The sequence below is a fragment of the Pyrgilauda ruficollis genome, unplaced genomic scaffold (assembly GCF_017590135.1).
Source record: "Pyrgilauda ruficollis isolate IOZ18807 unplaced genomic scaffold, ASM1759013v1 scaffold28, whole genome shotgun sequence".
Taxonomy (NCBI): Eukaryota; Metazoa; Chordata; class Aves; order Passeriformes; family Passeridae; genus Pyrgilauda; species Pyrgilauda ruficollis.
In genome coordinates, this window is record NW_024524155.1 from 7,858,134 (window position 1) to 7,872,010 (window position 13,877).

At 34.9% G+C, this 13,877-nt stretch overlaps 1 protein-coding gene across 5 annotated transcripts in view; it reads right to left on the reverse strand.

The window, feature by feature from the left end:
* EML5 (EMAP like 5) overlaps positions 1 to 13,877 on the reverse strand; it is a 90,970-nt gene that overhangs the window by 13,376 nt on the left and 63,717 nt on the right. Inside the window, exons 26-33 of one of the 5 annotated variants that reach the window (XM_041471956.1) lie at positions 13,656 to 13,857; positions 11,857 to 11,983; positions 10,316 to 10,330; positions 7,679 to 7,687; positions 4,254 to 4,332; positions 3,125 to 3,254; positions 2,295 to 2,393; positions 393 to 413 (exon numbers count right to left, since the gene is read on the reverse strand). In XM_041471956.1, the coding sequence (XP_041327890.1) occupies positions 393 to 413; positions 2,295 to 2,393; positions 3,125 to 3,254; positions 4,254 to 4,332; positions 7,679 to 7,687; positions 10,316 to 10,330; positions 11,857 to 11,983; positions 13,656 to 13,857 (682 nt within the window). Of the gene's footprint in view, positions 1 to 392; positions 414 to 2,278; positions 2,394 to 3,124; positions 3,255 to 4,253; positions 4,333 to 7,678; positions 7,688 to 10,315; positions 10,331 to 11,856; positions 11,984 to 13,655; positions 13,858 to 13,877 lie in introns of all 5 variants that reach the window. The other 4 variants (XM_041471954.1, XM_041471955.1, XM_041471951.1 and 1 more) reach the window with 4 other exon arrangements.

A 13,877-nucleotide genomic window follows, 5' to 3' on the forward strand; every position in this document is an offset into this window, starting at 1 on the left:
TAGAATTTACTTTAGAAATGCAAGTTTAAAATTACACTCAATTGAGGGTCTAACCAAATATTGTCAGCCCCAACACGTCTACAAAACTGGCAAGCATACCCAGGAATGCTACAGCAGCAGTATGTATTGGGACTCATAATCACTAAGCAGCAAGAAGGGAATATGCTTCATCTAGAGTAGCTTTTAAGTGTGTTCTAACATTTTTTAATTTTTCTATATTTACAGTATCCTGAGCTGTTTTGACTTATATTCAGTGCTGACAGTAATATGACTGATACATGGGGTTTAATAAACTAAAAATGAATTCACATCACTTATGGCTCTATAAAGCTGCAGATGGCTACTAGATAGACTAACTACACCTGAAGATGTCAAAATTTTGTTTCCCTTACCTGACATATCTGCTGAGTCTCCTGTAATGGAAAAGCAGCAGAAAAATCATTAGATCAGAAATGAGATAAGTGCTAAAGAAAATATATGCCACATTCAGTGTAACTTCTTAACACACACCTTGATCTTTTTGTATTGCAGCAGCACCAATACTGCTGTTAAAGATGAGTATTTACTGATGAAAGGAGGTCACATCAGAAATAAATCACAGAATGAATATATTAAATGAATGAATATATTTTGGTTTCCATTTTCAGCTACAACACAAAAATCTAGTTTTGGTGTATGTTAGGTCGCTCTCAGCCCAAGTAAATAAAACCCATATTTTTTCATGTCATTGATATTTCAACAAAATAAGTGGGAAAAAATGCTAAGAAGTAGCATGTGAATACCTGAAGATTCAATAAATGTTTTTGAATCATGATGGGGACACTATTTGTGCCACCCATATCAGTAGGAAAAGTAGCAGCAGTTCTTTATAGAGTATATACACTCCTCAATATCACATGAAAATCAGAAAATAAGTGCCCTTTTAAGATATTTCACTTCCAACTTATTTTTAATTCTCTGCTTAAAAGTATATGCAATTTTACAGTGTTATCTGCCTCTGATTGGTATGCCTTAATCCACATTGCAAAACAGTTAATAATTGTCCTACTGCTAGTTGATGTAGAAATGATTATGAAAATAAAAAAAGATTTAAGTCCTGTGTTTTGTCTTGGGTAAGATGAACACTGGAGAAGAAACATTTTCAAATCCCTCCACTACAGAAAGGCAAACAGGGCCAGATTAAGAAATGTGATGAAAAAGCAAATTCTTAAAGGCAATAAAAGGTTTGTAATTCCTGCAAATGTTCAAACCATAGACAAATATCTGCTGATGATTTTTTTCCATTTAAACAATTTCCATTAAAAATTTGTTTTAAATTATGTGAGGCAAGAAACTCACCAAGAAAGGAAGCTATTTTAGCTAAGAGGTTACTATTATCAATGAGTCGATTTTAAGGAGACATGCACCTAAAAATCCAAGACACCGGAAAGCAGGTAATAAACTCTGCAGAACTGATTTTATTTATAGGAAAATTCTAAAACAAACCTAAAGGAAATACAAAGCTATTTTTGCTGAAATCAAATAAGGGTTTTTTTTGTATTCTGTGCCCTGAAGAAAATAATGTGGGTTTGAATCTGCTGAGAACCAACAGAAGATATGAAAATTACAAAAAACACTTCTACAAAATCTAGAAACAGCATATATTTACCAGCTATGCCAATGCAAAATGTGGGGGCTTTTTTTTTTTGTTTTGTTTTGTTTATTTGTTAGCTTTTTTTGTTTGTTTTGTTTTGCTTTTTTTTAACCTGGTTAGTTCATAGATCTTTATGTCACTATGAAATATATATACCTTTTCCTTCTAAATCTCAGTTTATCTGTAGGGAACACCATTAGGTTTTGGTTCTGTCTGGAATATTACAACTATATCATATCCAACCACCAAGTAGGTATTATAAATCTACCTGATGAGGTAAAACCTAGATAAGATTGACAGGTATTTTAAGAAATGAAGGTTAGCTCTATGCAGCTTCTTTGGAAGGGCAATGACTCTTTGGAAGGTCTAACACAAGCTACTAGTTCAATACAACCAGACTGATTTAATGGGGCTTAAGATTTCTGAAAAAAATAGTTTTGGTAATACTCCAAACAAAAGATAAGTTTAATCTTTCATGCCTCAATATTTTTGTCAACTTTATTCAATTACACTTAAAGGAACTTATAAAGAGGACAGGTAACTGAGTAACACTCATGCAAACGGAGATAGCATAATAAAATATTTTATGACTTATCATGAATTTACAAGGTCCTGATTGCATGCTATTATGTTAATTCTTTTTACAAAAATACAAACATACCTACTTGGCCAGTTGCCACTATGTTGGTAAACTTGGGGTGCTGATTCACCGTGAGGCACAAAATGTCATCATTGTGTTCCTGGTAAAATGACTGAGAGCCTAAAAATAAGAAAAAAAAATTCTAATCTTAGTTCAACTTTAATTAAAACATTTTATTAAATTCCATTTAATTAATTTAATTATTAAATTAAATTATTTCATTAAAACAAACACACACATAGACATGGCTAATGTTTGAAAATGTTATAGTATTTGTTAGAAAACAGCATTATGGTCATGTTGCATTTTGAAGCTTAAAACCAGAACACAGAAACTCCTAATTTTTTATCTGAACTTCAACAAACAGCACTCAGTAACTCCAAAAAATTCTCTCAAGTTTTCCACATGAATTTGCTTAACTATTTCAGAAACAAATGACATTGTGTATGTTTTTAAAGGTCTAAGTTATCTAAACTAACTTGTTATTGGGAAGGAATGTATGTGGTACAGATGACTGAAAAGTAAACCAATTAAATATTAACTTATTCTTAGAAAAAAAAAGTAAATTAGAATTAATCCATAGTTCAGCTCTGTGATGATTTCAACATGCAAATTTCAGAAAGCTAATACCAAAAAACCAAATCTTCACTTCCTTTAAAACTCAGCCTCCAGGAACATTCCAGTACACTTGTTTGCTTATGCAGCTATTATGAATATTCTCTACAGACTGAAATTTTAGGAACAAATAACATTTTTCCACATAATTTTTACAATATTAAAGCATATTACTTTATAAACTGTAACTCCATGAGTGTGAAGAAACATTTTCCCTCCAATGGGTTTTCTCCTACCTGTTGCCACATTATACAAGATGCCAATAGATGCAGTGTGATAAATTACATCAGCACCATCATTCAAATAGTGCACATTGTTTCTGCAGTCCTTGCCTCGATACCCAAACACCAGCTCCAAAATTAGGTCCTAAAAAAGATATTCACATCAGTAGATTTACCAAACCTTAGAGCAGTTATGAACTTCACATTCCTTTATAGGATTTTATTTTTTAAATTATGTCCTTATGTAGGAAGCAATATGTCAAGCCAACAGGAACGGAGCTCGTTCCTCCCCTGTCATTTACACCACTGCTCATTCTTGTCACACACAGCTGTGTCACCCTTTTCACCTCGGGGGGATGCTGCAGAACGTGCATGCAATACACACAGACATGTATACACACTGACAGAGGTACTCATACACATGCCCATAAATAAATAAAATGCAGTGAAGAATAAAGTTCTTTTAATGCAGAAACAAAGAATGACAAACACTGGTCCACAATTTAATTCCAGCCAGCAACTAGAAAGCCAAATTACAGAGTGCTGATGTCAAAAAGCTGTTTATTATGCTACACCAAATATCTAGCAGAATCAACAATATTTGGGTTGGTAAAGAACTGCATTTTCCAAGGTTAGATGAAATTTTCACTTCAGATTAATCAAAAATTGGTATATTTATTTGCAATTCCCATGTAATGAAAAAACAGGAGCCAAAGCTAAACTCATCATTAACAGAATCTTAAAAATTATTTTTAAAACTCTTATCAGTGATTAATTTAAACTGAAGTTTTAAAATAAATTCTAAGAAGATTGGAATAAAAAATGCTTAGTTTTATTAGCAACAATACACCCTTTAACAATCCACTTCTCTAAACAAGACATCCTGCTTTCTACAGACAGTTCTAAGGTTTCATGATTACTAAGAATTGAGTTATACTCTATTTTATTTGCAAGAAAATGAATTTTTTTTTTTTTATTTACAAGAAAAAATTCTCTCCCTCTTTTTCTACTCTTTACCCACTATTCACTATTTCCACCTTTGATATACTTAGAACAAAACAATCATTTAATGTGTTCATGGATGTGTCAGTTTCTGGCAAAACAAAATCCTAAAAGAGGAAGAGAACAGCAACATTTTTCTTACCTCTATGGGTCTCTTTTTTTTCCCCACATTATTTGTCTGAAGTTTCTCTGGCTGTGGCAATGCCCTACTAACTGGTGGTCTGAAACAAAGAACTGTGAATAAGAGAAGGCTGTCCGTCACCCATTCCATACTAACAGTAACCTTCCAACCTGCTAAGGCACTGGGAAATCTTAGAGCCCTGTCCTACTCAACTCAACTCATATTCATCTTCAAAATAAATACCTCTGTCAAAGGAGAAGGACAAAACCTAAAATTCCTTTGTTTAACATGCTAGGTTCTCTAATTCTTCAACAATCCATGGGCTTAATGCAAAAGCTTGTTTTAAAATGACTGAGCACTTTTTAAATATTCTTTGTTTTTTCAAGCTATGTGTTTAAGGCACTTTCACCTTCTCTGCAGCAATTTTACTGAAGAGAGGCTTACCTCATTAATCTAATAATGCCTATTCCCACATGCCTTCAGCAGACCCCTATGTTTTCCTATTTTTGTAATAGTTTGCAAAGAACTCCAGATGCACCTGCCCATTCACTCCTACATCAACTGAAATGTGATATTGATCAAAGTTTACACGGAAGAAAACCAAATGCAGGAGTAACTGCCATAACCTATGTTCCACTGTTCTGATAGCCCAGATTTAATTAAGCAATCTCAATTAGGTAAGTTTAACAAATATCCATAACATCTCTCACATTACGTTCAACTGCACTTATACAAAGAAACACAAACAAATAAGCTTTATTTATTAAATAGATGCAACTATTCCTAGTAATTTGTAGGAGCATTGATTATTGATTCTATAGATACAGCATTTGTGGCTGTGATAATAACCCTTTAAGCTTGATCTTTAAGAGGAACAATTAATTTTAAAATAAATTCTACATAGAAATAAATTCAGTGATATCCAGATTATTTAATCCAGTAGGCAGTCTAATACACTAATATCAAACATGAAGCAACAGGTCGCTTTCATATTTCTTTTTAGTATGAAGTACTTCTAATTTCATCTCTGCTTTTGATTCAAAATAATGACTGTATTTTCTCATAATGATAGAATATGATTTGTTTTGGTTTTCTCATAATGATAGAATATGATTTGAGTTTGAAGGACAGGTAAAAAGCATTTTTTCAGTTATTCAAATAAAATACCATTTTCTTGGATTTATTTCTTCATTGTTCCTGCCTAACTTTAGTACAAAACAGATCGCCCCAGAAAGTTGAAAGACTTTATGTTTTTAATTTCTCATTTGTCATGGACAATTCTGCAACAGTCTCATTACTATTCCTCTAGAAATTACCAAAAGTGAGCATAAAAAAGCCCTTCTTCCACTTGTCAACCTCATATTTGGCACAGAGCACTCAAACATCTCTCCTCTTCTCCTACCCTGACCCTGATTAACTTATGATCCTGAAACACATAGAGAAAAATGAGTTGGAGGGAAAAAACTGAGAAAAATTAAATATAGCAGAAGAACATATTTGAAGTTTGATGAAAGCAATAAAAACTGAAAGGACATGATTCTTACAGAGGTTTACTTTACTGGAACTGAATATTCCTCTGCTGCTTGGTTCTAGAATATGGCATTTTTATAACATTTGCTGTCTGTAAATCCCTTGTGATAGAATGAGAGAAAAGGAAAAACAATTTCACATTTTACAGCTGCTCAGGAAGACCATCTATACTTAAAGGCTCTACAGACATAAATACAGGTTGATATCATCCTTAAGTAATAATGAGAGTACATTTACATTTGTACATTACCACACAACAGAATAAAGTGAATGTATATTGGTCAGGAAAACTTGAGAATTTTTACTCAGCTTCATTATCTCACAGGTAATAAACAATTTGTCTAAGTATCTGTCCAGGAAAGGCTAATTCTGTATTGATCCAGAGCAGTGGAACTGGAATGCAAATTACAAGCACATATGGATTCTCTTCCCAATTAAATTTCAAGATAACAATTTCAGGACTTGAAAACAGGAATGCTGAAGGATATGAGAATATGTTTTCCAAGTCCTTTTTTAAAGGTGTGAGAGCTGAAAATATTTTTAATTTGCTATGTAATGTGCAGTAAAGTGACTAATGGCATATACAACACACAGTGGTCATATACCTGTATTCATAACCTGCTGCATGCTCAAAAACTGTGCAGAAAAGATGGGAAAGAGCATGAATAACACGTTGGTGTGAATTCAGGTATGGATAGGGTCAGTTTCAGCATGGGGAAGAAGTGTTCCAGCCATCTATCATAAGGGAAATAAATACCTCAATATTGGCACTTTATTTTCAAAATTAAAATGTATTTGGTATATGCATTTTAATATTTCCTGTTATGAAACTATCAAAATCAAGTACAAGCATTTTGAAGTAGTTTCTGAAACAAAAAAAAATACCTTGTTCACAGTTTAGACATAGCTTAAATATTACTACTGATTTTTGTATGACGTATTTTATTCTGCATTTTCCTCATTGTTACTGAGTATCTAAAGTTACTAACAGAACAAGGGATGATGTTCTGTTATACAGCATATGTAAATTACCACCAATTCTTTTAGTTCTGTGGTAATTTATAACTGTGTGATTTACAATATTTATTTCTGTTTTAAAAACACACGTATTATTTTGGGCACGATTTGATAGAGCAAATTACAGTAGTTGGTACAAAAGAAAAAGTCCCCTCCTGTGTGGGGCACCAAAGTTGCACTTCATATTTAGGGGAACTTGCAGAGAACCTAGCAATTGATTCTGCACTACTCTTCAGCATGAAGTGTCTTGCATTGCCCTCCCCAAAAGGTGTTGGCAAGCATGAAGTACAGAATGAATTTTAAAAGTAAGGAGGACTTCTTTCCATTTACTCTTGGCAAGTTCTTCAAAGTCATTTGTGAAACTTCATAGAGGTCTGGTTTCCATTAGAAGATAATGAAGGCTGGTAGTTTGTAAGTACACCTTCTGGACAAAAATGACTTATAATTATTTCATGTGTTCTATGAGCAGTAAGAGCCAGTTTATACTCACTAATGCAGATACAGGGAATCTGATGCTCAAATAATTCAGTAACATTCAGTAACACCTTGGCCCGTCAGGTGAGACTGTCAAATCATCACATGTAAAAGAGCTGTCCACTAGGGGGCTGGGAAAAGTGCTCATCTTTGTACTTCAATAAATATTACTGAAGAATACTACTTGTGAAACATTGGAAAGTATAATAGTTAATGGAGTTGGAGTTCATGCTGGTAGGTAAGAGTATCTAGCTTATTGTATGAAACAGAACTACAATGCATATATATAAATTTCAGATTTTTCATACAGCAATATTCTGAAGAGTGATAGGTGCATGGTATGGCACCCAACATGACAGATGGCTTTTTAAGGAAAATGGGATGTGGCAGTAAATATGGACTAGATAGGAAAATAAAAGCATTACCTGGAACCTCTTTTCAGCAGCAGATAGGAAAGAGAAAAGGATTACTTATACAAGTTTGGCTAAAATTTAGGTGTCAGTGAATTATTCATATAGATAATTATTGCTGACTTCTTGGTTTGTATACTTCTTTTTACAAGGAGATTATTCTCTTATATAGACTATATAAATCTATTATTTGTACAGAAAACTCCCATTCACTTAAGTGGGAATTATGAACATGTGTTGACATGAGAATATAATTCTTTGGAATAAGTCTACTGTAAATAGAGAAAAAAAGCAGAAGCAGAACAAAAAAACCCCTCTGAACTATACCAACTATTCAGAGTCAGCAAACACAACACCTGAATAACGCAAAGAAAGGTTGTGCAGGTTTCATTTCCTGAAATAAGCTGATGGATGGAACAGTCAACTCGCTATTAAAGACAGATGTTCAAGTTTAGTCACAAAAACATTCATTTATACTAAAATAAAATTATCTCAGCTAACCAGAATGTGTGGGGTACAGAGTTCTACTGATACGTACTATTTTTTCATGACTACTTAATTCAGTTTATGTTGATTGAAGACACTTTGCACTGGATAGGTTTCCTTAGTCATGTGTGATGGAATACTCCTATAATTTGGCTAGCCAAAAACCCTCATTTATAATTAGAGCATATGGGCATGTACAGATTATCTCCTAATATCTGTAGTATGCATGGGCACTTTACATTAGTTTGATTAGCTGGTACGCTTCCACTGGTTTGATAAGCTCTTTTTTCTAAAGAGCCACTAAACAACTTCACTAGGTGAACACGAGTTAATTTTTCTCACTTTTAAGTTAAGCAAAATAATTTAGGGAATATTTTAGGAAAAAAAATCCTGAAAATTAAGAACACAATGTTAACAACTCACCAATTTACAGACTGATTTTTTTCCCCATACTGAAAAGAATGGATTTTACTGGATGTCTTCTAATTAGTTTTAACTTTATTTTTCAGTGCAAGACTGATCCACTATTTATTCATACAGGAAACAGCTAAACCTTTCCCACAATAAAATCCAAATGTAGTTTGAACAGGTTTTGCAGTCAATAGCATGCAATTCTTCAAGGAGTACAAAATTCAAATACCTCCAGATATTTTTCACAGTAAAACAGTAAAAAAATTTAACTGAAATTCCTGGTTGTTTGATTTTGAGATCTCTTGGTACAGGCATTTGTCTGTAAGGTACATTAATCACAGCACTGCCCCTTTCACAGCCACAAATAGCCAGCTTCAGGGAGTAGAAGAACACAATAAGAATGGAGCATTATTCTCCAGAGGCACCTCCCAACCTTCAGTACTGTGCAGTTCAGGGAGTAGCAGAGTCAGAAGCATTTTCAAAATCAACCATGATAGACTTTTTTCTCAGTAATTTACCTAACACAAAAACATACTAGGAAAGAACTCTTAGTAAAGGATCGAAACAGTTTTCAAATGTGTTTTGTGCTGCTGAGTATCCATAACGTTATTACACAACCAAATTAGACACACAATACACATCTTTTCGCATAAAAATATTACCTATAAACATTATTATTCAGAAATGACAAATAATTCAAATTACCAACCTAAGTGCTGCCTCACAGCAGTGTCATTTTGTGTTTCCAATAGAAGTTAACATAAGTGTTGCAATTTCAATGATATAGCATGGTAATTTCACTGATAGAGAACACTGCATCATGAGCAGAGCTGGTGTTTAACGCTGCAAGCAAACCTTAGACCAACTGACTCTGAATGAAATCTGGAGTTCCAGTCACAGAGGCAGCTCAGTCTGCAAGTCTGAAGGGTGGCCTAACAGCCTAAGGATTTATTGCGCAGCAAGTTTAGCAGCATGTTTTTGCATGTGCACGTATTCTAAACAGAGCAGGCGCAGAAAACCATAACCCAACGCAGGCACCTACACCAGAGACTGCCGGATGAGCACGAGGCGCAGCCAGCAGCCCAGATCCTCAGGCAGCATTGGCAAAATGCTGCAGCCAAGGCAGGAATGCTCCCTTCAGCCCTGAGGCTCCATTAGCTCGGCACGGTGCTGCTCACGGAGCGCCCTCAGGCCCCTGTGCAATGCGCTCCCTGCACCGCTCCATGCGGGAGCTCCTGGGCTGCAGACACCCACAGGCCCCTGTGCAATGCGCTCCCTGCACTGCTCCATGCGGGAGCTCCTGGGCTGCAGACGCCCACAGGCCCCTGTGCAATGCACTCCCTGCACTGCTCCATGCCGGAGCTCCCTGGGCTGCAGACATCCACAGGCCCCTGTGCAATGCGCTCCCTGCACTGCTCCATGCGGGAGCTCCTGGGCTGCAGACGCCCACAGGCACCTGGCAAGCCCTCTGGCTCAGACAGTGAAGTCAAGCTGCTCCTTAGCACCCCCAAAATACTGAGGAAAGGAGGATGAGCTTTGATCTCCTCCTAGAACACTCTAGTGTTCACTCACATCAACTCAGAGAGAGAGCTGCACTTAGGTTTTGTCCCTTAATCCTTTTCTACCTATTAAAATGCTACTATTTAATAGGAAAGAGGTAAATCCCTCACTTCTGTTGCAAATTGTAACTACTTTTCCAAGCAGCTAAAGTTATTAAAATGCATTTCATCCTGCACTTCATGTACGTGAACTTACCTTACTACCCCCTGCCTTCATAGGAAGCAAAAATAGAGAGTAATAAAAATAAAACAAAAATTAGTATCTATGACAGTAGACTAAATATTTCTAAAACATTTACCAATCTAATACAATATTAACATCAGAACAGAAGTCAAAATGCATACAGTAACTATAGTCTGGTTTTATTCTTCACAAAAAAAAAAAAAAAAAAAAAAAAAAAAAAAAAAAAAAAAAAAAGTAGTCTCTGAAGTTTTAGGGCCCCAAACTTTTCAACAATGCAGGTAATGGAATTCTTTCATGATATTTTTTTACATTCTGAATCACAATTTAATTACCTTACTACAAAATTAATTCTCTTAGTAATTTATCTGAAACTGAAAAACACAATTCACTCAGCCTCCAGAAACAGCTTTTGAAAGAAACACAAGAGGTTTACAATTTCATTTAAAAGCAAAAAACCATCTTTAATCAAAGCTTTCTTGCCATGCAGATTATTTCTTTTGATTTTCACATCAAATACATCTAATTAATAACGAGAAGGACCATTTCTCATAAATGCAAGACAGGGAACCACAGCTTTATACACAGGCATCCCACTCTGCTACAGCAACACAACTTAAAAACAAAAGATGATATGAAACTCCCACCAGTCACACTGCATTTCTCAACAAGGGTATCACAGACCTGTTCAGCTTCACTGGGGAAAGAGGTGTGAGCATTGCCACAGAACTCCTCACATTCCTGTAAAACTTTCTACTCTCCCAATTCCCCAGATCCTCACACCCCCCTTATACCCTGCCGTTTTCCTCACTTCCCCAGCTTTAGTATTAGCATTCCCCAAATGCTAAGCCCTCCTTCCTTTTTCCTCACATACACTGTCCACATCAATTTGGCAGACAACAAACAACTTTCAGGGTCCCATGCTCAGCTGCAGATTCTACAACAGATAATGTTCTAAAGGTTATAAATTGTTATTTTGCATTTACTTTATTTTCTGGATCCTATTCTCTTCTAAAGCTTACAACAGTGAACCAAGATATAAAACTAACACTGCAAAGCAACCAACTCCATTTTCCAGGATTCATTAACAAAAATTGCACAACTACTGTGGACAGAATTTTTCAAAGAAAGGTAGAAGTTATGAGGAAACTGAAGCAATGCAAGGAGCAATTAGAGCTGAATTCATCACAGCAGTTTGTTGGCAGAACCAAAAAACAGAGCACTGTCCTTCACTAAAACAATTGTACAGGCTCATGCCTATCTTGCTAACTACCAGTCAGTATTTCAGTTTCAAAAACCCCATATTATTAAACACCAGCAAATAATCATCTCAAGGAATCCCCCAAATGTAAAAATATGTATACATAGTTTTTAGTCTTTTGGGCTCTCTGAAAATATGTACAACCTTTGGATCACTTTTCTTTTTTTCTTCAAAGTATTTAGATTCTTTTTATACATATCCTTTTAAGTTAAGAATCATATATTCCAACATAATTTTGTTCTACTATTGTCTTTTCAGGTTGATTTCTTGGCTAGAATTGTAATTTAGTAATTACCTTTCATCTAAGGTTGGCTCCTTTTGCTGCAGATGAGGCTTAATTCCAAACATTGGTCTAATGTTTGTTGATAAGGCTTTGATGGTGTAATTAATTTCATTTTCCCTTGTCACATCACTGTCATAACCTAAAAAAAAAAACCCAGAGGGAAGAGTATCAAACCAAAATAAGATACAAGAACAACAATTTAATTTGCTCAGATTTCAACAATGTACTAGATTACAAAAACAATTATAGCATGGATTATTAGTAACATAAATACACAATAGAAAGAAAGTAGCTGGGAATCATGAACATTGTTAATAAAAGACTTTCAAAGAAAAAGAATTCCCTACAATATCTTTGTAGAAAAAAAAATTATTAAAGAGTCAAGGGACTTTAAAAGCTACCCCATTTTTGCCTGGATGGCCTTAACTACAATCACTAACAAAGAACCTCACTACCTGACACCTGCTCTTAAGACCTGTAAGATTCAGTGCCTGGTTTTCTCAGTTCCAGGATCCATCATTACCATGGGATCTATTGGTCTGCACAAGGTTCCTACACAATGCTTAAGGACAGCAAGGCACATCAAGATGATGTTTACTACAGTAAAATAAAAATGTTGGATGAGCTAAGTTGTGACAGGGATGTTACTTACTCTCCATTATTTTGTTTTTTCAAAAATAGAGCCAACAACGTGATGGTGATACTTCTTAACTCTAACTGAAATTAGTAGGACCTGACCTAGAGAAACCTTTGTGGATAACGATGTCAATGTCTTTTCTTGTAAATCTTCACACACCTTGCTCTCTTTTAGAATACTTTTGAACACACGGCTTAAGAGGGTTCTGGGTAAAGCAGCAGAGCCTAGGGAAGATGATAGGGCTAAGATGTTCTAACAGGCCTCAAGCAGAGGCTGAACAGAAACTCTGAAGATTGCAATTTTTGACTAAGAAAGTTAAGGCTGACAAGTCCTCCTACAGGCAATTAAATTACTTTGTGTATTCTTCAGTACTTTTAAGAAGAAAGACAATGATTAAAATTTCTTTTCCAATGAATGTTTAATATGTCTTTAATATTTAATTTATTTCTTTGGTCATTTAGCATGTTTTAGTGACAGCTGAAGTTAATTTATTACACAGAACTATTTAATGAGTAGCAGTGATAGTTTAAAAATTCTTGAGGAATTGACAAGGAGGAAAAGGCACACTTGGGAGAAGAGAAAACAAGTCTGGAAGCTCATAGACCCTTGGAATTGTAACATGAAAAGGAAAACATAAGTACAGACATAAGTGCAGAAGTTAGTGCTACAAGATAGAATTAACGCTTTATAACTACTGATATTGTGACCTTAGATACATAAACAGTCTACTTCAATCTCTCATGTTATGGAAGCAGATGCTACAACATCAAGATAACTATGATCTCACATTATGCAGATTTCAATATAATTTCTTAAGAATTAGGGACAAAATTCCAACTGTGATGATTCCATTTAAAACATTTTAAAGATTTTAATCTATTTTAAAGATTTTGGGAAGCTATGTATAATTGATACTTAATATTTTTCATTTAGAAGGTATCGAGTCTCTTTATGTACTCTGACTCAAAGCAGTAACTCAAACACTTCATCATAATTTTCTTCACAGCAGTTTATCCGTCCTTTCCCCAAAATCAAATTTTATTTAATATTTTTGAAGAGTATTTGCTACTTAAGATAGAAAAAATCCATAAATTATTTCTAAATTTTCAGTTTTCCATTAACGAAGTCTTCTTGAAATAGCACAATCCAGCTAGTTGTATAAATTACTACTGACCTCCATCTTCTTCAGAATCTAGATCAGACTCCTCGCTGTCACACTGCCTGCTATCCCGATGTCCTTCCATCTCATAAGTCCACAGCATTAAGGAGGTGTCTGCTCCCCCAACAGTGACCAGCAAACTGTCATCGTAGGTCCAGCGCACATTTGTCACGTGGGTGCTGTGAGCAATGTACCTCTTAAATTTTCCAAACTTCCCCTGAGAAGGGAAAAAAGAAG